Below are 24,069 nucleotides of genomic sequence, written 5' to 3'. Positions count from 1 at the left end.
ACTAAAGACGCACTTCTTCAACCATTATCTGAATAAAAAAATAAAAATAAATAAAAAAAATAATCTAACCCTAACTAACCGTACTGTCATGCACTTGTCCTAATAAACTAACCTACACTGTAGCACTCAACACTTTGATGAACATTGTTGCTCAGCTAATAGAGTTGTGCCCTTCCTGATGGCTTGTCGTACAGAACATGTAAGTCGCTTTGGATAAAAGCGTCAGCTAACTGACTAAATGTAAATGTAAATGTAAATAATCGCCGCACAGCCCAAGACACAAGGTTCCAAAGGGTGCTCGATACCGCCGCCTGGTAGGATGCGGACGGTATTGCACCTTTGCGATCTCAGACTCATTCCCTATGATAACACCAGGCTCCCTGGATGGATAATGAATACAAATATCGAAAAAAATAATAAACGACCAATAGATATCTCGGGTCTGGCGCCCAACCGCTGGCGAGTTAACCCGACTTATCTCGGGTTTGCCGCCCAAAGGGTTAAAACAACTTTTAAAGGTCAGGACAGCTTGACTTATATATGACATGTCCAAGTAAATCACATTTTCTTTTTCTTGTTGTCTTCATATTAGTCTTGTGTGAGACACAACAAAACCCCTAAACCCATCTTTTGTTTTCATTTTCTCATCTTTGTTTTCATTTGTCATTCCCAGCTGGTACTTAATTGTAAGTCTGACCAGAGCTCTTTCTCACTTTCTGGTCAGATGCTCGTGTTTACTGTTTAGACTTGTCTCTGATTGTAAACTGATGATACTTTTTCTGTGGCCACAGAAATAAACTACGGTATGTTATTTTGTATACAATTTGACTCATCTGAATTTCTACTGTTCACTGTCTTCGCTCATTTAAAATATTCCACAACAGGGGCATTGTATATTTTACACATGATTCCCCATACAGTTAGCCCCTTTCGTGACTGTGATGCACGCCTTGCTTTGAATACACAGCAAGGCGTGCATCACAGTCACGAAAGAGGCTACCATACAGTCTACATAGCCCATATAAACATAATAATTGACAGCCAGAAGACCAGGGCCAAGCCTTGCTTGCGCTTGTTCCTCAGATAGTTACAACCTAAGTTTCAACTAGACCCCCCTACATTTCCCAGATCTGTCAACACCTGGCAACTAGCAGAGAGTTTCCCATTTAGCCTATACCTGCACATAAAACAAGCCTTTCCTTGATTTACACTTGCTGGCTTTGACTCCAAATCAATTACACTCAGTGGACAGCAGCACCATCTACTGGTCAAATCAACAATGACGTGTGACTGAGGGTAGAGTCACAATCATATTTTGAAGAAAATAAAGCCATGTCTTGTGATCCGAGAGCCTCCTACTAGGGACGCACCCATACCACTTTTTCACAGCCACTCACAATATATATATAAATTACCGGTACTTATTTTTAAGTATCGGCTGATATCGAGTACCGATCCAATTGTTTTACTGACTATATAGACCAGGAGAGTCTAGTTCTAAGACCCGCCTGGCTTTTGCCTATGGTCTTTACCAAAGGAATTTCTCAGGGTAGCTGGGTTTATACGGTTCCACTTATTCACTTGGTCTGAGATTAGAATTAGGAGTTGAGAGCATTATTAACACATTGGGTGCCATGCAGTATGCCCATCTTATACCACTCTCTGCCAGTGCTGTAACCCTATGGAGTGGCTCACCTTCTTTGCAGGGCTATAACTTTTTAAATATTATAGCTATATCGACATTACTATGGCCCATTCAACATCGGGTATCTATCGTTCCGGATGTGGGAACGTTATATTTTTCCATTCATACATTGTCGTGTTAGTACCGTCGAGAATATACGTATGTTTTTAGTAGAGGTGGGCATAGATTAATTTTTTTAATCTAGATTAATCTATCTGCAATCCTGGAGTTAATCTAGATTAAAATGGCTCATTTGAAGTCTGCCGAAGGCATTCAAAATATGTGTGTTCTACCTAGGGATGGGTATCGTTAGGATTTTATCGATACTACTACTCTTATCAATACTGCTTAACGGTTAGGTACTTTATCGACATTGCTTTATTATTTATAACTTTATAAATAAATATAATTTCTTCAGCAACAGCAGCAGCAATGTTCTTTTATATAACTTTATAAATAAATTATAAATATAATAAATAAATATTATTTCTTCAGCAACAATGTTTTAAATGTGTCTGAATTATAGACTTTTTATAATAAACAACAAATGTAAGATAAAAAAAACTATATACACTGAATGATTAGTTGTTACCTAAAGCCCTTGGACTCCACTGTAGAGAAGGGGTGCAGGCCTTTGACAACAAACTGGGTCACAGCCCTGTGACACTCGTTCCCCCTATCCTCTGTCATCCTTCCTAGCTGCTAGGGTGAAGACTTTGTGCTTGGCTGGGACCGGTGGTGGTAGAGGGAGGAGGGGTGGGCTGGGACATGGTGGCTGCAGCCTCAGCCTGACGAATGGCGATCTATAAAAAGTTGTCATCTTTCAAATATATTTGTAGCTAAGCAATTATATTTTATTTATTAGCCTATTCATAATAATTCGTTATTAGCCTAGCTAACTCCGTATTATCTTGGCTTACCTGCAGTGGACGTGGATGGAGATGGAACACTGCGAGCAAAGCAGTCGAAAACGGCGCATTTCTGCAGACTAATGTTATGTTTTGACAACAGATGTTTTGACAAATTGCTTGTATTGCCACCCTTACTTGTGTGTCGGCATCGACTTTCGTAAAGTGTACCCAGACTTTCGTTTTGTTCTCTCCGCCATGATGAGCGCAGAGCTCGGTCTGTGTGGCTGCACGCTTCAACACGAAGCCACGGACAGGCCCCTCCCTTATTTTGTGTGTGTGTGGCTCGCTAACCTCGTTCCCAGCTTTATCTCGAGAGATAAAGCCTGGTAAAGCACTACGGCCGAAAGTGGGAATCAGGTAGGAAGTCCCGCCCCTGAAATCACGACACGGTGCTCATGAAAATGTATTCCCCCCAGAAACAACCTCGTTATCGCCTCCCTCCCAGGCTGACAGACCTGCTTGTTGTTTGTTTCGCTGGGGACTATAAACAGATCAGGGGGTGCCCGGAAACCGGAAAGCCTGTAGCCGGTATTTCTGTATTTCCGATTCACATTTTAGGAGGCATAGCTTTACCAGCCTAGTGGCTCGCTGAGTCGCTGCGGCTCGCTTCTCATGCAGACAGAGAGGAGAGGAGACCCAACTTTGACAATAGATTAACGGCATAAATTTTTTTATCGCGCGATAATAGTCCGCCGTTAACTTAGCCCGGTAACGCCGTTAACGACCCAGCTCTAGTTTTTAGACTGTATAGCAGTAATTCCTAGAACGTGAGCTATAGGCCCTGACGTGTATTATACATTATCGATTGGCGTTTCGTCCCTATACACGCTATATTAAAAATTTCAAATGCATATGATCGCTATACATTATGCTCCATCATGCGTGAAGGAAAGGGGGGGGGTCGTTTATTAACGGCTTTCTTTAGTAAGACACCATACGTTGATTGGACAAATTGCAATGAAATAAATGGACAATCGAGCTGGAAATAACGTTAGATTCCTCTTACCTGTGGCCGATGCATCTGGAGGAAAAGAATTCCAATTATTTGACGTTGATCTGCTAGATCCATTTTCCGTTTGTATGACGCAATAAACGCAGAAAGCATATTGATTCTTGCGTCTCGAAAGCGATCCAATGCACTCGAGGTGTGTATATTGATCCACGTTACAAGATATCTCTGCCGGAGGATTTCCCCTGATGCACCGAGTGCCACTTCCAGTTTAGAGTGGAGTGTAACTCGCCCGAAATCCACCAGGCGGTGGTATTGAGGCATTGCAATATCAGACAGGGTCCAGCTGGCTCCCGGAGGCTTCCTGGATGAATTATGAATGCCAATAGCGAATAAAAGAAATAACGATCATAAAAACGAGTTTACTCGTTGTTTGGCACTCAACTCATGGCGGCCAATAACGAGTATACTCGTCATTGTGTTAAATGAGATCTGCGTTTTGAAATTTGAGAAAAACTAAAGAGGGAAAAAAAGTCTAGATACAACTCTGTGTAGCTAAATGCATGAGGAACTACATTTCAACACCAGTCTCGAACAAAAGCTGCAGAGCTGAGGACAATGTTATTAAAATACAATAAGCAAAACAACCGACAGAATACAATATTGGAACTATAAAGCTATGATTATCTGACTTGAATTGTTTTTAAACATTGATCGCATTGACGTAAATGTGCAATGCGATCAATGAAAACAAAGATGGCGATGAATGGCGTGATACCAAAGGGCTCAATGTCAGAGTAGTGCTCTTGCGATTGGTCGATGACTATGGATATTGTAGTAGTTACCATGGAAACAAGTAGATTCAGTTAAAACATTTACCATTATTTGGTTGCAACAGTAAATTAATTAAATAATCAATCCCTCCTTCAGGAGATTATGAATCTACACAAAATGGTATGGCCGTGAGTACCGATAGTTTGAGCTTCACTGGGCGGCTGCAATGGGGGAAATCACAGTGGAACCTCACTCCCCATGTCTATGGACTTGGTCCATTAGTTTGAGGTCACTAGGTAAAAGTAAATGAGATATAATACATGTTTCACCATTAGAGAGATCTAACATCCTTCTGTTTGCCACAAATACACAAAATCACGTCACTTTGCTTTGATTTCTGACATATTACACATGATTCTCTATACCGGCCGGGTATCACACTGATATCTAATAGTATCATATCGGTGCATCCCTAGTACTACAACGGCATGGTGGCACAGTGATTAGCACCTTTACCTCACAGCAAGAAGGTCCCAGGTTCAAGAACCCAGTGTACAAGTTTGTCCCTGGGTGATGAACTATGGCTGCCCACTGCTCCTAACTAGTCCTAACTGGTTGAGATGGGTTAAATGCAGACGTATTTTGGGTATATGTGAATGTGCTTCATAAACAAAGATATTCTATTCTATTCTACTATAGCAGCCACGGATGTGAACAAACAAAACATGGACAGAAAGAAAAAAAACTATCCTTACTGTTGAAGACCATGTTGTTATCCTTGAAGTCCTTCCACTGTTGGTACCATTTAGAGTCCTTGTGGAGAACCACACCCATGGCTTCCCTAGAGAACACACACAATTAAATATTAGCATGTATGTTGTATCCATTCTCTACCACTGAACTTCCTACGAGCAGAAATGACCTCAATATTACATCTCCCTGTTTTAGTCATGATGCAAGACACCTTTTTTTTATCCTCTTTTTCTCCGCCTGATTTTTCTATTTTTCTCCCCATCCCAATTTAGTCGTTATGCCAATAGACCTATCTCAAACCCTGCCCCTTTTCTTGATCCTCCAATCACAACTGTCGCCTACCTCGGACAAAGTTTGTCCGAGGTAAGCGACAGTTGTGATTGGAGGATCAAGAAAAGGGGCAGGGTTTGAGATAGGTCTATTCCCCCCCTACCTGGTTGTTGTGCGCATGTTCCTCCTACTGGTCGGTACAAGGGAACCCTGAAGTCTACCACCTGCTTCCTCCGACACATGTGGAGACAGCCAGTGGCTCTCTTCTCACCTGGCAGCGAGGACTCTCATTGGTGAAGCGTAACGCGTGGGAGGTCACGCTGCCTTCACCATTTCCTGCCTTTCGCTGAGGAGGCGCCCAGACCCGACCTGTAGGCGTCGCTGTCCACAATGCCAGATTACCGCCCTCGACTTCCCTCCCGCTAACTCAGCCAAACGAGTTAGTATGACGACCGGCCCAAGCCGCAGGCAATGCTGACTCCAGGAGTCGAGACCGCAGCCTCTTGCATTGGTGACGAGCGCAATCTCTGCTACGCAGCCTGATGCAAGACACTTTATAGGAACACTCACATAAAGAAAAATTTTCAGCCTTGTAAAATGTGTTATTCCTAAGAAGGTTCAGCCTGTTGCATCCAACCCCTTAATTTGCAATGTAACACTGATGTAACAGCATTGAGAATGACAATGGCAACTTATGGTAAAGGTGACTGTGACAGCAGCCTTGATCATAATCTGATTTTAAGAATGTTCTGTTCAGTTCAGTTCAGTTCAGTTATTTTTTATTTCGGGTTTTGGACACATAATGGTCATTCCATAAATAGCCAACGTTTTACCAGCTGCTATTGCTGGTACTCTGCTAATGTTGCTGATACTCTGATTGAAATCACAAGAACAATGCCTGTGAACATTGAGTGGTATTTCCCTTTCAGTGACATGGTAGGTCACTTAGGGCTGGGAGGTATACTGAAGATGAAGGTATACCGTCATGGATCCATGCAAACGTATGGATTTTTACTATACTGTCATCCACAATATAAGCTATAATATAATAGCTTATATAATATATTATACAGTATGTCGTCAAAAATATACAGTATACAGTACATACTATATATTTTTAAGTTAATCAAGTGTTCCTTGCAGCAGTGTTAAAAAGTTAATGAAATGGCACCATGACAATTGTATTACAAGATAAAGACATTCAAATAAGTTATATTACATTGTAATTTGTACTGAAAAACATAATGTCAAATATCATTATACCGTCAAAACTAAAAAAGGTATTGTGATATATTTTTGGGGCTTACTCATTGGCTTCAAAGACCTTGCTCTCGTCCCCTCCACCCTTGGAGGAGAACTCAGACCTCTTCCTCAGTGTTTTGGGGGGCCGGTAGGGACCTGTGTGACCCAGGTCATCTATCTCCCTCTTCACACTTTCCATGCCCTGACAACACATAGCAGGCATCACACAGATTATATTATATGTTGTACCACTGTATTGCGCATCGTTGCGGGCAAGACCACCCGCATTTCATTGTATACTTGTATGCCGTGACAAATAAAACTCTTGACTTGACTTGACTTGAGAACACGGGATGTGCAGTTCAAGGTATGAATGTGGAATGTATTTTAGGTCAATGGTTCTCAAAATTTTTGGTTTGTAGCCCCTAAAAGCAGAGGGGATGCCTATGACTTTGTCAGGAAGTGAGATCGCTCCTTGTTTTGGTGATCTGTTTTTTTTTTCTTTCTGACACAAAATGCAATTTTGACCACCGTTTTACAATTTAGTAACATTGTCTTTTTTTTTTTTACATTCGTTATTTAATTCATTCGTAATGTGAGAAACATCAAAACCAGCCCATGTTTTGTTTTTTTACCCACATGATACTTAATTTCTGTTTTGCATGTTTATTCTATCGATCCTTTAGTGTGAAATAATCATATGCATTCACCTAAACTACAAATCACAGGTCAGCTTTTGTAAATGGTGACATGCGTCTGTACTCTACCTGTGATATCGCTCTGAAGGCCCCAGTCTTCCCCAATTTCTCTCCACCCTTTGTCACAGACTCCGCTGAAGACTTGGCTGACTTAGCTGCTTCCTCCACTCCCTCCTTGATCTTCTTACCAAGGTCTGTACGACTGACCTCTTCAAGCCCCTACACACACACACACACACACACACAAAACAACGAACAACTAGAAAGATCAACTTGGATGAATGAGTAAAACAAGACTAGGCAAACCTAGTTAAGCTGGACTCGGCCTCAACAATGTGACTAGACAAAGAAGTCTTCATTGTAGCACACACAGCTACATTGTCATGCAGCGAACACACATATGCCAGATGGGTGACACACAAAGGAACACACACTTTTTGGAGGGGGGGGGTCGCCAATGAAATTCCTCTCTGCACTTGACCCATCCCGTCGTTCTCTCCCCACCCAAGAGCAGACGGGCGCAGACATGGACTGCGGCATGAGCCGGGCCTGGGGACCAATCCAAGTGCTCCTGTCCGTCTTCATCAGGGAAGCGTCAGCGTGTTAGCGATCTGTTCTGTATGTTTTTTCATTGGGTTTATCTCTTTTTATGGGGGGGGGGGAGAACATGCAAACTCAAGGCCACAGAGATACCCCACCAGGGTACCTGGCAACCGAAGAAGGATTTGAACCCAGGACCTTCTTGCTGTGAGGCGACAGTGTTAACTACTGCACCATCGTGCCACTGTATAAATTACGTGGCCAGTACAGGGCTCGAACCCGCGACCTTGGCATTATTAGCACCACGCTCTAACCAACTGAGCTAACCGGCTTTTAGACTAATTAGGGACAGTCTGGGACATTCGCTATTCTAGGCTGGCCCTCTGGGTTCGGCAATAAGACACTTTGTTATGACACTGGGGTCCAAATGTATAAGCTCTTTTGGCTTCCGGGGGACACCCCTGGCTGCACAGCCCCCAACTATTGTTTGTATTGACTGTTGTTTGTTTTCTGCACGCTAAATAAAGTCAATCAATCCATCAAATGGTTAGATGCATAAACGTATGCACAAAGCAACAGCATATTATGTATATTCGTAAAGTTCACAGTTACCTCTTTCACCGTCTCCGAGATGGTCCCAAATGTCTTCTTCAGAACTTCAGACGTCTTCATCGTTTCAGACTCGATAGTTTTCTGTGTGGATTGTTTTTTATTATTATAAAGGGGAGGTAGGGGGTGGTTTGACAACAACAACTACAACAACAACGAACACTGGACAAGTATGTTTTCGATCTAATACCAACATTTCAAATTAAATTGTCAAATTCCTACAAAGGTTCTGAAACCTGGAACCAGTACTGACATATTTCTTCCTGGCTTGTTGCAGGGCGTCCGACTCCTCCAGTTTCTTGGCTTCTTCACGGAACTTCCTGATGTTCTCCTTCATATCCTTGTTCTTGCTCAGCTCCTGCTTCAGGCCGTCCAGGAACTCCCCCAGGAAACCTTTCCTGCCGCCTCCACCTTTCTCTCCTGAGGCGCACCGTACCTACAGAAGTCAGGGGGAATAGGACACTGTAGGCTAGGCCTGTCCCCGACTAAGGATTTGTATAGTCGACTTTGATTGGCCGAATGCAAAAGAATAAATTATACTTTTTTGTATCATTCCATTTGGGCTGTGGGGGGTGCTTAATGTCTGAAGGAGTCGACTGAAGGCTTATTTTTTCCTCTGCGAAAGCATGCAATTGGTCCACTGATGGATACATATTGATATTTGTCTAATGTCTAGTGTGTTCATTAGACGGGCAAAATCCTCTTTCATTTACATTTAGCGGACGCTTTTATCCAAAGCGACTTACAAGTTCTGTACGACAAGTCATCAGGAAGGGCACAAATCAGGGCACTGTGCCCGTTTTCTTAGCCAGTTTGCCTCGCTGGAATGCGCGCCATTAGCGTTAGCCATGCTTCTAGGCCTCTTTGCTTTTGGAAAGAATTATATAATAAAAAATATATATACACTACCGTTCAAAAGTTTGGGGTCACTTAGAAATGTCCTTATTTTTTTATGTTTTTTTCAATGAAGATAACATTAAATGAATCTGAAATACACTCTATACATTGTTAATGTGGTAAATGACTATTCTAGCTGCAAACGTCTGGTTTTTAATGGAATATCTACATAGGTGTATAGAGGCCCATTTCCAGCAACCATCACTCCAGTGTTCTAATGGTACATTGTGTTTTCTAATCGCATTAGAAAGCTAATGGATGATTAAAAAAAACTTGAAAACCCTTGTGCAATTACGTTAGCACAGCTGAAAACGGGTTTGCTGGTTAGAGAAGCTATAAAACTGGCCTTCCTTTGAGCTAGTTGAGTATTTGGAGCATCCCATTTGTGGGTCCGATTATACTCTCAAAATGGCCAGAAAAAGAGAACTTTCATATGAAACTCGACAGTCTATTCTTGTTCTTAGAAATTAAGGCTATTCCATGTGAGAAATTGCCAAGAAACTGAACATTTCCTACAACAGTGTGTACTACTCCCTTCAGAGAACAGCACAAACAGGCTCTAATCAGAGTAGAACGAGAAGTGGCAGGCCCCTGTGCACAACTGAGCAAGAAGACAAGTACATTAGAGTTTCTAGTTTGAGAAATAGACGCCTCACAGGTCCTGAACGGGCAGCTTCATAAAATGGTACCCGCAAAACGCCAGTGTCAATGTCTAGAGTGAAGAGGCGACTCTGGGATGCTGGCCTTCTAGGCAGAGTGGCAAAGAAAAAGCCATATCAGAGACTGGCCAATAAAAGGAAAATATTAATATGGGCAAAAGAACACAGACATTGGACAGAGGAAGATTGGAAAAAAGTGTTATGGACAGACAAATCGAAGTTTGAGGTGTTTGGATCACACAGAAGAACATTTGTGAGACGCCGAACAAGTGAAAAGATGCTGGAAGAGTGCCTGACACCATCTGTCAAGCATGGTGGAGGTAATGTGATGGTCTGGGGCTGCTTTAGTGCTGGTAAAGTGGGAGATTTGTACAAGATAATAGGGATTTTGAATAAGGAAGGCTATCACTCAATGTTGCAACACCATGCCATACCCTGTGGACAGTGCTTGGTTGGAGCCAATTTCCTCCTACAACAGGACAATGACCCAAAGCACACCTCCAAATTATGCAAGAACTATTTAGGGAAGAAGCAGGCAGCTGGTATTCTGTCTGTAATGGAGTGGCCAGCGCAGTCACCAGATCTCAACCCCATTGAGCTGTTGTGGGAGCAGCTTGACTGTATGGTACGCAAGAAGGCACTTCAAGCCAATCCAACTTGTGGGAGGTGCTTCAGGAAGCGTGGGGTGAAATTTCTTCAGATTCCCTCAACAAATTAACAGCTAGAATGCCAAAGGTCTGCATTGCTGTAATTGCTGCAAAGGGAGCATTCTTTAACGAAAGCAAAGTTTGAAGGACAAAATCATTATTTCTAACCTTGTCAATGTCTTCACTATATTTTCTATTCATTTTGCAACTCATTTGATAAATAAAAGTGTGAGTTTTCATGGAAAACACAAAATTGTCTGGGTGACCCCAAACTTTTGAACGGTAGTGTATATATAATTTTTTATTTTAATGTTTGCATTCAACTAAGGTTGGCAGTCGACTACGGCTCCTTTCGACCGATTAGACGACTATAGCCCTACTGTAGGCGCGAGACAGAGTTGATGCTTTAGTATACCCATTTATCCAGTTAACCTTACAAGTACAGGAGTCACACTATGCGTTATATGGATGGGTACAAGAGTCTTGTTATCTAAAGTAGAATATGGCAGGCTGCTGAAGCATGTACAAGTTGTGAGTGCTTGTAAAGTGGGCAAGCATTGGGACTGACTCTCATACCTGTGAAGAGCTTGTGAGGGAGCCACATATCCTGTAAACATGAGGTCGGTTGTGAAGCAAACCTCTTCTGACACATAGCTAGAGAAAGGGAGGAAGATTCAGCCACAATCAAATACTATCAAGCATTAGCAGATATTACTAGCTATGTAGCAAACATTCTAACTTGGGAGTTAGTAAAAATCATTGACAAATTATGTAGGTAAGTAATCTGGATAGGACTTGTCCAACTAAATACCAGTTGTTCTTATATTAGTCCCAACATGTAATGGGGGTTTGGGAGGGGGGGGGGGTGTTAAAGCTGCAAATTCATAGAAATTAGCAAATTGAGTTTACCTGCACAGCAGAAATAGAGTAAGCTCTAGTCTGCATCACTTCCCAAAGGTCAGTGAATACCACGATCACAACACCAGAGGGAGCTCCACAAATCATGTTAAACCCAGATTCGGCTCAAACAAGGGACTAAACACGTTTCGCAATTATGCCACATCAATGTGGAACGCCCTACCCAAAGCTGTAAAGGAATGTGAATCACTACCCACTTTCAAAAACACTCTCAAAGAACACCTACGCCGGGAGACTGCAATTCGAAACTGGCCCCTACAAATGTCCTAACCCAGTTGTACAGTAAATTACCAAGTATGGCTTTGTCAGTATTCCAATGTACAGTGTACAGTGTCCCCCCCCCCCTACCCAAACCCCCACCTCCAATGTACAGCCCCCACCCACCCAACCCCACACCCAACCTCCTCCTCCAATGTACAGTTTCTACGTCAAATATAGACTCTTTTTCTGGAAACTTTTTGTATGACAAACTACTGTATTTGCAAATCTTATGTCATAAATGTATAGATGGAGCAGTACTGTCTATCTGTATGTCATATATGTTATGATGAATTGAAATGGGGGACCCTGATGTAAACAAGACGAAAGTCTTTCTCTGGTCTGCATCCCCTTAACAATTGTATGTATTGAGCTGTACTGTACTGTACCCATTCTGCAATCTGTTAGACTTTTCAATCAATCAATTGTCAAGGCCATCAACACGCAACAAAGATTTTCCACAAACATAGGCCTATATACAGCTCAATGATCAGCAGGTGGTTTGCACATTGTGTGTACCGAATTAGGGTATTTTCCGATGCGACCCTTAATAGGAACATAATGTGCCACCGGTGATCAGAGGCTGGGAAATAAAAATAAAAAAAGTCCATTCAGCTTAAAGCCGCTGGTGTCTCAGAGTATAGAAAACATGTATTGCGTATGCATACTGTAGGCTTGAAATGTGATGCAGAGCTGGCTCTATTGCTGCTGGGCAGGTAAACTCACTCTTGCCAATTTCTCAAGTTCAGTACTGCAGCTACTACTCAGTCCTCTTTAGTCACACAGGGTAGATGGAAAGTAGTCACTAAACGCTGCGTTAGCTATTCTTTAAAGTGTAATTCAAACATAATTGTTAGCCCAGTTCCCACGTGTTATATTGTTTGTTGCCCATGCAACCAGCTTGAGCTTTTCTCTCATTCAGATGGCTAGCTAGCTACGGTTAGCTTCCTAGTCATAAAATCACATAACGCAAAACATATATTAAAATAATAATGGCGGAGGAGACAGATTAGATGCAACAGTTTCCTCACTTTAAAACAGTAAATCTAGTTCTCATTGTTGATGTTAAAAAAAACTACGCTCAAAACGAACAACTCACCTGGTAACACTGACACAAGGAGGTCGCCATCTTGGTTGCAATGCCTGACCTTCTTCCGGTGATGACCTTCCGACGTAAGAGGGGGCGGGACTTGATAATTTAAACGGCAAATGTGGCAAAATATTTTAAATTAGCTCAATACCCAATGTACAAAATACTGAGAATAATGAGCATGTAGTCCTTATGCCATTGAGTCCGTGAAATATCAAAACTATAAATACATGACTAGCATAGGGCAAACGACAGCAAGTAAGACCCCTTTTATTAGTTTAAATCAATATATTGGCTGAAACATCAAAACTATAAATACATGACTAGCATAGGGCAAACGACAGCAAGTAAGACCCCTTTTATTGGTTTAAATCAATATATTGGCTAATTTGGCAGAGAAAGCATTCAGTGTTGATAATATAATTATGCAAGTGTATTGGATACAAAAGAGCAAAAAGCAAGCAAACCCAATTTTTTTTCAAATGTTGAGATTTATTATCAAAACACGAAAACCTTTTAGAACAAGGCAGGTGGAGCATGACTAAAAGAAAAATTACAAGTTTGGTCACTAAAAAACAAAATAAAAACACGGACTTTAATCAAAAACTAAAAAGAACACATTTGCAACTAGAAAAACACGTCTGCACTGTTACAAATGCCTAACAAAATATATGTGGAAAGTTCCAACATGATACAGGGTGGTTGAATATCAGGATCGTTATGACATGTCAAATGTAAGAGACGAGATAGCTTATGCGTTCCTATCAATCCTAACATCAATCTCTCTGGCATTTAATCGGTAGCCGTTCATGGATCGGCAGGCGCGGTCTGCCGTCTCGGGGTTGTCGAAGCGCACCACGCCACAGCCCTTGGACTTGCCATTCTCCATCTTGATGTCGGCATACTGAACCATGCCTGCAGAGGAAGGACATGAGTGTATTAGGAGCTGTGTTAAAAAACATCTCCCACCAAACATTAATTTGGATAATTTACATTCCTGATCACAGCTATAAAAAGGTTTGATGTTTTTCCACTTCTGCACGTTAACTAGAGCTGTTAATCTTCACTGGCCTCACAATTCGATTACGATTCAGCTCAATAATATATTACATCCTCAAACATTGCTACTTTTTTTTTATCAATTAATACAGTCAGATAAATTAACTTTTATTTAGAAAGTTCTTAAATCAGAATGTCAAAATAAATGTCACTAGTGTTGCATGATACAGATACTAGAAAGGTATCTCGATACCCAGCTGTTAAAAACGGTTCAATACTATTTTTATTGGCATCAGTATCGGTATCAATACTTTTAGAATAGCCTGATGCTGTATTTTCTATGAGTTGAATGGATGCATGACCAGAGCACTAGCTTTAATAATACAATAATAATAATAATATATTTGATTTGTAGGGCGCTTTATAGTTGTGGAGCGAATCCCAAAGCGCTACATTGTAAAAGAACATAAAAGCTAAGAAGATTATATTAAAAAAAAATATATATATATATTTATAATTTTAATCGATTATGTTCAGTCACTGCATCGATGCCGAATTGTCCACGTTCGCATCGCAATGCATCTTAGAATCGAGAAATGTCTCCACCCCTAACTAACGTTCACACGTCAAAATAAATCCATTCTTACCACATGTGCTGAAGGTATCCTTCAGCATCTTCCAGGTGAAGTCAAAGGGGAGCTGGAAGAAAAAATTCATTCAGGTCAACTTAAATTCTATACAAAAAAGGTATCACAAGAATCAACAAAATGGTTAAAGCCTCAACTATAGTGTAGACGGGACACTCACATTTCTGACAAAGATCTGGCAGCCCTTCCTGGCGTTGGCCCCAGCTCCAAGCCCTCCAGCTCCTCCAAAACCATTGCCGCCAAAGCCTCCACGATCCATGTCAGCGGGACGTTCAAACTGGCCGACACCGCCGGCTCCCATGCGGTCCATGTTGTAGCCCATCCGGTCAAGGCCCCCTGAGGGGACGCCGCGGTCAAGGCCTCCAGCGGAGCTCATGCGGTCAAAGTTGGAGCCCATGCGATCTAGACCGGTGTTGCTCATACGCTCCATGCCCATGGGGGAGGCAAAGTCCAGGCCAGCACCCATGCGGTCCAAACTGGACGGGCCTAGGCGGTCGAACCCGGCTGGGCCGAGGCGGTCCATGCTGGAGCTCATGCGGTCCAAGCCAGAAGCACCAAGCCTGTCCATACTGGGCCCCAGCCGGTCCAGCCCAGAGCCCATCCGGTCGAAGCCAGAACCCAGCCTGTCCAGCTCAGACGCACGGTCCATCCTATCTATTCCCATCCGGTCCATCCCAGCTAACCGGTCCATGCCGGCTCCTAGGCGGTCCATTCCAGAACTCATGCGGTCCATGCCCAGCGAGTTTCCTGTAGGGTCGTTTGGAAAAAACAAACAAAAGACCTTTAGTACATTGAGAGTCCAAGTCAAAGCTCTCATGAGCATTGCAGCTTATTTTAAACAATACATAAAATACTAACCCATTCCTCTTTCAAAGGACTCTCCAAAGTTATTGCGAGACATGGCCATTTCATTTCGCCCAAACTCCCTGTCATAAGCACCACCAACTCCACGGTCCATCTCTGACAATGTAAGAGATTAAGCCATTAGGAAAACACAAGCAAAATGTGAAAATGTTTCCACACCGGCTTTGGAATACTTTACATGACATAAACATGTTTCCTTACCATTCATTCTGCCCATTGCAGAAGGTCCAAAACGGTCCACGTTGTTCATTCCTCCTCCAAAGTTGTCCATTCCTGTGGAAACCAAGCAAGAAAATCAGTGACAATTAACCCATCTCAAACCCCACCCTCTTTTCATGATCCTACAATCACAACGGTTGATTCCGTCAATAGGGTCAAGTGCAGAAATGCATCCATACCTCCCATTCGGCCTCCCATGCCACCGAAGCCCATTCCATCCATACCTATGAGTAAAAGAGGAACAATGATCAGCCAATGACATAAACCCACATTTAAGATTATTTAGTTACGAAATAATTAACAAGCACGTTATTTGTGATAAGCCGAGACCCATCTGGCAACAGGAAACTCCATTCAAATAATTACATGCTGCCTTGATATGGTTTTTATGCATGCGTCAGCCAAATTCATGCATCCCATCATGTGATCGTGAATGGCGCCATCAAGTGGTGGAATGACTAGGGATGGATACCGTTCACATTTGAACAGAATCGATTCCGATACCCAACGGTACTTTTTTTTCGGTACTTTAGTCTCTAAAAATGTAATCTACCTACCTCAGTTGTAAAAAAAAATTTAAATAAAAACTTAATATTTAATAAATAAATAATGTATTATTATTACTTTATTATTATTTACATTTTACTGATGTAAAGCACTTAGAACTGTAATCCACTGTATGAAAAGTGCTATACAAAGTTTTTTTTATTTTTTATCCACTTTTATCACTTAACCAGTGATAAACTAGGCGTTAGGTAGTTTACAGGCTGTTCGAGGCGGAAATAGGCACAGAAACAGGCGTTACGCGATTGGCGTACATGTCACATGACCAGAAACGTCAGTGGCCAATCAGATCGCAGAACGCGAATGCGGAACTGGAGGGTAGTTGGTAAAAGTATTGACGTGGCCCAAGCCGGAAATGTTATGTTTATTTAAAAAAATATATATGTTTAACAAATTAACTAAAAAAAAGGTACACATCTATATATTTAAATACAAAATAAATAAAGGTATTGTATTTTACAAAATAACAAGTATAAAACAAGGGTAAACAAACTACTTTAGCAGCAATTAACTATTCTGCTGATCAAAAAATAGTCAAATACACATCTATATATTTAACAAATAAATGAAAGTATTTTACAACTGATTAAACAAACAAACAATCTAGCAGCAATGAACTACTCTGCTGCTGATTGAGTATTCTAGCAGTTCTTTTCGCTCCACACTCTGTCTTTGGAGAAGACCCGCTCTGCCACGGTGCGTTTGGTATTTTTTTTCCTTTTTCTCATTACAGACAATAGTAATCTCACGTGAATCGATACTCGGTAGTACCGACGTGTTTCGGTAGGTACCTTTAAAAGTACCGAATTCTGTACCCATCCCTAGGAATGACACAACCTTGCAGACCTTTTCCCCATCATGGAGGAAATGTGTTTGTTTGGTCTAAATCGGACTTAAGTGTAAAAGTTATGGTTCGTCAAAGTTGTAAAATTACCTCTTACAGAGCCACCATCTCTGGCTGACTGGTGTAATAATTGTTTTGCTGCCTTGGGATACCATTATCCATCATTGTGGCAAATTTGAATTTATGTAGTATATTGTAGCGAACATATTTTTGGAGCACTGACTGACACTAGCTGCTTGGTCGCAACTAAAAGTAGCAGTTACCTCCAGGGCCCATTCCTGCTGGTGCTCCTCCTCCTCCTCCACCACCTCCTCCTCTGTTGAGTTGGGTAGCATCTATGGGCTGTCCTCCAGGCCCCAGCCCCAGACCAATACCACTCAGGCCACCTGGATAGAGGACACGGTTAAAACGGTGAGTCCATCTATTGTCAAGTGATAAGATTTGTTTGTATAGTATTTGAGATCCATGTGGGTTTTTCCTTACGGGGAAGAGCAGAGGGTCTCTCAGGTGGTGGTCCAAAGTCTCCTTTGGGCGCAGACTTCTCGTCCTGAAATTATGAAGTGGCATCAGTTACAATACATTAACAGATCATCTTCCTGCTGTAACTATAATTTGGCTGTTTCATCAACTCACCAGTTTGACATGCATGACCCTGTTGAACAGCAGCTGACCGTTGAACATGGCTTACAAGATTAGTCAAGGAAAAAAAATCAGATGCATAGTCAAGAACCCATTTACATCGCTAGCCGCACAACATATCACCAGACGCCATATTTTGAAAAGGATACAGACAGCTTGGACAGCTTCAATGGGCATGTCAAAGGTGACTGTGCCCATTCCCCTGCTCTTGCCATCCTTATCCTCCAGAATGTCAGACCTCAACACCATGCCCGCCATGCCAAACACCTCCTTCATCTTCTTCCAGCCCACCTTGTAGTCCAGCTGGCGACACATAATAGGGGTTAAAAATGAGTTAGTGAAGTTGCTGAAACTGGACCAAGAATGCTAGATAAGCCCAAATGTAAATTTTAAGGCTGTCAAAGTTAACGCGGTATTAACGCATTATCGTCCGATTCTATTAACGCCACTATTCTTTTTAACTCACGATTAACTTAAGAAAAAAAATGTTTGTTTTCTTTTTTAACTGTAAAGTTTAAACCTTTTTAAATCTTGACAAACTAAACACTTTGCTTTCATGAAATATTGTAAGCCATCATTTGAGGCTTTATAAAAGCAGCACAATGAACACAAATCTGTCGGTGCCGAGTCTGACCTCATCTTAAATAACAAACGGCATTGCTTGTTGTAGTTAACAAAGAGAGGCAGAGTTGATTTTGCAAAAAAGAAATAAAAAAAATATTTAAATGTATTTTCGTATTCGAATCCCATGCCCATCGAACGAAGCCTTGAAGTATTTAAGACAGCCCTAGTCAATTGTAATTAATCAAATGAGAATATCAATTCATTTTTTTTTTCTTTGGCTGTGAATAACACTATGCTAAAATTGACCAGACCTGAAAAATCTAAGCAAATTAATAAATGGAAGATGATTAAACAGAAGGTTTTGTAGTTACTAGGGATGTCCCGATCGCCTTTTTTTGCTTCCGATCCCGATCATGTGATTTTAAATATCTATCGATCCGATCGTTTCCGATCCGATCTTTCACATTAGTAATCAATTTTGACGCATTTTTGTCAGAAACTGGCAGAGCGAGACAAGCCCATCTGTTGCCTATAATAGTCCGGGGCGCGAGAGCGGAGGCTTTTGTTATTACATTCACCCTGAGAAATGTGCTTCTGCTTCATATGAGAAATATTAAAAGTTTCAATATATGTTTGCACATTAGTATACATTCAGTGTTCGACTTACGTAATGATCCATTCTGGTCTGAAACGCCGACGATAATCCTCAGTCACGTAACGTTATCCAAAAGTTAGTCTGAAAACTTCGCCTCTAGCCTGCTGCTTCATGAGTTTTTCCTCCACGCGGAATCTCCTCCTTGCAAACATTGCAACTGGCTTGACTTTCTATTTTAAAATGCTTAGTTCCAAACCTCTGACATTAAGTCTAGCTGCTCAAGTCAGTGGATATTAACCGTGTTTCGGGAGCGACGTGTTGTTGTTGTGATGTGGCCGCGTGTAGCGTCTAAATTAAAGGGAATGTTTGTTGCAACGGTGAAAATTAAAGGGGAATGCGTTTGTTGTGGATAATTATTCTGCTCTGTGTGACAATAAATACATTAATGATGATATATTATATGTAATTTAAAACCAAAACTAAGGCCTCCGTATGAGTTTAAGACGTGGACATGGTCATGTTTGTTGAATAAAATGTTTCTTTTTTTGACTGCCGATTTTTATTATTATTTTTTCCCGATCCCCGATACTCTGAAAAGCACGTGATAGACGCCGATTCCGATCACGTGATCGGATCGGGACATGCCTAGTAGTTACAGTACTGAATTCTGCCATCCGGACACATGCAATTTGAAATATGTATAGAATATCAGGCATAAAATGGTTATGCGATTAATTACAAATCCTGTAATTAATTAGATAAATTTAAAAAAAAATCGCCTGACAGCACCAATATATATAAAGAAAAGGGTACTCACATTAGCCACGAAGACGGTGTCGCCTATCTTGCCAGCCTGTAGGCCATGGATGATCTCGTTGGGAATGTTGGGGTTGTTCATCAGGCTAGGAGGGATGTTGACCATGGAAGGACACCCAGGCCCAGGCCCCATTCGATCCATGTTCATGCGATCCATGTTCATGCCCCCCATACGGTCCATGCCCCCCATACGGTCCATGCCCCCCATACCTCCTCCTCCCATACCACCACCTCCTCCCATACCACCCCCCATGCCGCCATGGCCCCCGTGGCCACCAGGGGGGCCTCCTCCTCCGCCGCCACCTCCTCTCTGGGATTCCCGCTGGGCAATCACACCATCAAGGTCCTGTGTAGACATAGGGAAGAACATTCATGAGCAAGAACTACAGCACACTTCTTCTAAGTGAAATTGAATTAAGGGTGAAAGCCTGCGGTCTGCGGTGAGTTCTCATCCAATGCAAAGCATTGTTACTTCCAGCTTCCTACCTCTTTGACCTTCAAAGCTCGTCCGTTGAGGGAGTGCTTGTTGACCTTGTCCACCGCTTTCTTCATTAGCTCATCGGTCCTGAACTCAACAACGCTGGGGGGGAGTAATGTCCAGTGAGAAACTGTCTTCTTAATTAACTACCAGGTGTTAAAATTATAATTAGGGTCCGCTATCCAGACCTTTTCTTTGCCTGAGGTGTGAGCCTATGTGTACCATTATTCAGTGTCAAATCAGGTATAGACAGGAGCACCTCACTGACATGCAGGTTGAGATAATATGAATCAAGGCCACTTACGCACAACCCTATGTTGATTGATGACGACACAGCGGTCGGGCCGAGGGAGTAGAAAGGAAATCAAAGTTAGGAAAGAAGTACGGCTACTGACAGATGGATATTGTAAATAGTCAAGCAATTTCCATGCACAAATAAAAAATCACATAAGACTCACTTGAGGCCATAGCCTCAACTCTTACAATATTACACATCTTAAAATCTCACATTTCTCACCACCAGACGCAAACAAACGCCAACGAGTGGTGAGCCTTTTGTAAGATTTTCCGAGATCAAAGGAAAGAAAATCCAGAGACAAATGGGATTCCCAATTGAAAGATATTGGAAATATCTATGCAAATAAAGCAAATGTATGGAATGAATTACATACGACAACATTGTAACAGCCATGTTACAACCTCTTGCCGACTGGATCCCATTTAGGCTGTCCCTGATGAACGAATCCAACAACCAAAAATACATGGTCAGCTGCTACAACCCCACGGATTTTGCGGAGAAACGTCAAATTCTATATAAAAGCACCACCCCTTGAATGACCTCAAGTCGGTGTCACAGAGGACACCACAAACACTCCTCCTGAGCGTTACCGTCTGACGCACTCCTTCAGGTTTTTGAATCTGAACAATTCCTCACAATCAAAGTAAATAAGGAAACCAAAGCTGACGAGACACAGCTTCATCTAGTTCATTGTTTTTATTTGTGTGTTTTTGCACTTACCCTGGATTTGCCTTCTGGGTCCATTAAGTGTTCCACGTACGTAACCTCACCCACTACAAATCAGATTCCAGAGACGACACACACCAAGGGAGAGAAGCCGAGAGAACAATGGGGGTTTAGAGCAGACACACAAGCGGGGCGCCCGGTGGCTGCCAGCTCGGACTGCTAGTCCTGAGCCTTCCCCCAGCACCTCAGCAGCATCAGCAGCACAATACGGTACAGGTCTACAAAAAGCAAGCTTGTCTCAAAAAGAAAAGACTTCTTAGCCTGTCCTTGTTGGAATTTCCCAAAACACCATGAGCAATAGATTGAGGACAACAACTGTTTTAATAGCTACCAGCCCTCCTAATTGAAATGTATTGTCATGAAAAGCCGCCATCTTCGAAGCGAGAATAGTTGACCGAATGGCAAAGTTAGCAAAGTTCATTCAACACTTCCAACCCATTTCATATCAGCTCTGCTTATACTTTGCCAAATGTTGCCATTTGAAACCACGGCTAATGCACAAATACATTTGCCCGCCTGCTGCCATCTTAGTGCACATAAAAACAATGATCTTTCCACAAGGTCTAGGGGGATAGAAACTGCAATATCTACAAAAGTATCTATTCATCATATAATGGCCCTTTACCTGAACCGCAGAGAATCAAATTTTGATTCAACGGTGACCATGGCCAAACCTTTGTTCCAAATAATGTGTATTCTATGAATAGACATCGCCGACCAAACCTCTAGAGACAAGGACTGGACATAAGAAGCTGCTTCGTTTTGTAGACCTGTACCCCAAGAAATCCCAAACACACATCCGTGATTGGCACAACATGAAGATCGGCTGAGAACACATTTGCCGTGTCAAGGTCAAACCTAAAAAAGAGAATGCAATTTAACTCCAGTCAAGTATTATAAACCAAAACCAAGTACTGTTCCTGAAAGAAATATTGGTAACCTCTCAAAACACATGCTTTATCATAATTAAAGCAAATGCCAATTGATGCATTGCTTTTGATGAAACAAAAGCTTTCCCAAGCCATGTAGCTAAGCCACTGCTTTCACAAAAGTCTATTTAACAGCACATATTTTAAAATCTTTATTATACTCATGAGGATCGGGATACCAAAGCCAATCCAGGATGAAAATCAAAGATGTTACAAAACCAAATAATTGAAGTTAATCTTCATTGGACATCATCTCCAAGATTACGATGGAGAATAAATGATTAAAAGGGGCCAGTTTTACTAAAGCTGGCAACACTGCACACGAGAGAAATTAATTTCTCCTCTAGGAAAAAGTATGTCACTGACGACAACATGCATTCTTTCGTTCATTTCTGGGGGGGGCGGTTCAGCTCATTACACCATTCATGACCCCAAGCCATTGAATCGTGACATTAGCAGCATAGCTTACAGACGTGTACAAACATCAACTTCACGTCGACCCTTCTAGCTTCAGAAATCTCATCGTTGAATAACTGATCCGTCTAAATTCCACATTCACCGCACTTGTAAAAAGAAAAAGAAAATAAATGACAATGGCACAGAATACAGTGACGTGACGAGACACACGCCTTAAACAGACTTCCGCCGTTCCTTTTTTCCAACGTATTGCTTTGTAGGTATTCAAGCCACGTTGCTCAACTTGACTCCATAAACAAAATTCCAAAAGCCAGTCACAGTGGTCACTGGTCAGTCAAAATGACCAATGAACCTTGTGCCTTATCCATAGTTGGACAACGAGTCGACCTCTAATCTGACCAGCATACCTTTTTCTTTCATCAGGTCTTTGAGCGCCTGCCATTTGACATCATATGGGATGTTGCTGACAAACACACGGTATCTCTTGTTGCCGTGGTTTCCGTATGGCTCGAAGCGCCCGCCCCCTCCTCTCTTCTGGGGCCGCTCCTTCCGGCTCGGGGTGGAGGACTCATGCTTGGCTTTCCCATTCACCTCACTGGGAAAGGAACATTTCCGATTTAATTGCCTATAAAGTCGATGTAGCACAATTAACACATCGGTCAACAATATCGCTGCGTCACACGACCACACTGATTAAATGTTTAAAAACTGACAAGAATGGAGATACAATGTTAGCCAAAGAGGCAATAACGTGATTAAGAACGTAGGTTATTAGGTAAATCTGCGTCCAACATTCGCCAAGAAGATAAAATGGAGGGAAATGTAACGTCACGAAAATCTTTATTAAAATAATCAAGACACGTCACGTGTGATTGAATGTAAATAGCATTATTATGCATTATGTGAATTCACATTCAAATTTGTTTTATTGATCATATTATTCGACTGGTGGTAGGTCGAATGACCATTCTTCCAGCTGGTAGACTGGTCCCGACCGCTAGCTTAGCTAACGTCGTACAATCCGCACCAAATCCCCCACCACAATAAATACAAACATCACTCTAATTAGCTGGTGTTTTGCCGGTTGGCTGGACATATTGGGGGTAGAATTCGGTGGATATGTTTTACTATTTTGGCACACGTTAGCTAGGTAGATGGGTGCTAGCCATCGAGCTAATAGCAAAGCGCTAACAAAGAGAAGTAGAATGAATGAATAATGGAGGACGTCACCCCTGCTGCTGCGGCTGGCCTGGTTTCACGGGAGACGCCTGGTCAGTCGACATCTTGCGCTGCAGATTCCCGTTTTGTTTAGGTGAAAATAAAATTGCGTCTCGTGCAAAACTGTTAATAATTAACAGTGACCTCGCGTCTACGTATTATTTATTTGTTAACGAATATCAAATAAATAACACCTTGCTTTAGTGTAGACCTCCGACTTTCCCTCAAGCTAATAAAATGGCGGAGTAGATGTCGTATATTTCTATTTATTGAACGTTGTCAGGGCAGGAGAGGATGCTGGGAGCTTTACTGCTGAGCCGTCATCCGGTCGGTGTTTTTCAAAATAAAGATCC

The 24,069-nt window shown here is 41.9% G+C and overlaps 2 protein-coding genes across 2 annotated transcripts in view; both read right to left on the bottom strand.

The window, feature by feature from the left end:
• Positions 1-12,944, bottom strand: part of timm44 (translocase of inner mitochondrial membrane 44 homolog (yeast)) — a 34,687-nt gene extending 21,743 nt beyond the window's left edge. The window contains exons 1-7 of the mRNA XM_084337972.1: positions 12,909-12,944; positions 11,210-11,287; positions 8,684-8,866; positions 8,434-8,514; positions 7,351-7,500; positions 6,649-6,785; positions 5,074-5,159 (exon numbers count right to left, since the gene is read on the bottom strand). Of these exons, the coding sequence (XP_084194098.1) occupies positions 5,074-5,159; positions 6,649-6,785; positions 7,351-7,500; positions 8,434-8,514; positions 8,684-8,866; positions 11,210-11,287; positions 12,909-12,938 (745 nt within the window). The 5' untranslated portion in view covers positions 12,939-12,944. The remainder of the gene's footprint in view (positions 1-5,073; positions 5,160-6,648; positions 6,786-7,350; positions 7,501-8,433; positions 8,515-8,683; positions 8,867-11,209; positions 11,288-12,908) is intronic.
• Positions 12,945-13,376: 432 nt separating this feature from the next.
• hnrnpm (heterogeneous nuclear ribonucleoprotein M) lies at positions 13,377-23,973 on the bottom strand. Its single transcript, XM_084309060.1, has 16 exons — positions 23,729-23,973; positions 22,906-23,093; positions 21,147-21,199; positions 20,433-20,440; positions 20,137-20,230; positions 19,652-19,996; positions 17,825-17,978; positions 17,670-17,719; positions 17,520-17,583; positions 17,300-17,422; positions 15,808-15,852; positions 15,611-15,682; positions 15,404-15,505; positions 14,706-15,292; positions 14,546-14,597; positions 13,377-13,814 (listed from the first exon to the last, which is right to left on the bottom strand). The coding sequence occupies exons 1-16, from the start codon at positions 23,779-23,781 to the stop codon at positions 13,651-13,653; spliced, it is 2,154 nt and encodes a 717-aa protein (XP_084165186.1). The 5' UTR covers positions 23,782-23,973; the 3' UTR covers positions 13,377-13,650.
• Between the last annotated feature and the right edge of the window lie 96 nt (positions 23,974-24,069).

The sequence above is a fragment of the Notolepis coatsorum genome, assembly GCF_963971535.1.
Source record: "Notolepis coatsorum genome assembly, chromosome: 2".
In the NCBI taxonomy this organism is placed as follows: Eukaryota; Metazoa; Chordata; class Actinopteri; order Aulopiformes; family Paralepididae; genus Notolepis; species Notolepis coatsorum.
This window is presented reverse-complemented; position numbering and strand designations above follow the sequence as displayed.

Excerpts from the sequence above, each read along its gene's own strand:
- hnrnpm (XM_084309060.1), bottom strand. The coding sequence starts at position 23,781 with ATGTCGACTGACCAGGCGTCTCCCGTGAAACCAGGCCAGCCGCAGCAG. Across the intron at positions 17,584-17,669 it reads GGGTCATGCATGTCAAACTG|GACGAGAAGTCTGCGCCCAA; the intron begins GTGAGTTGATGA and ends TCATAATTTCAG. Across the intron at positions 13,815-14,545 it reads GGATACCTTCAGCACATGTG|GCATGGTTCAGTATGCCGAC; the intron begins GTAAGAATGGAT and ends CTTCCTCTGCAG.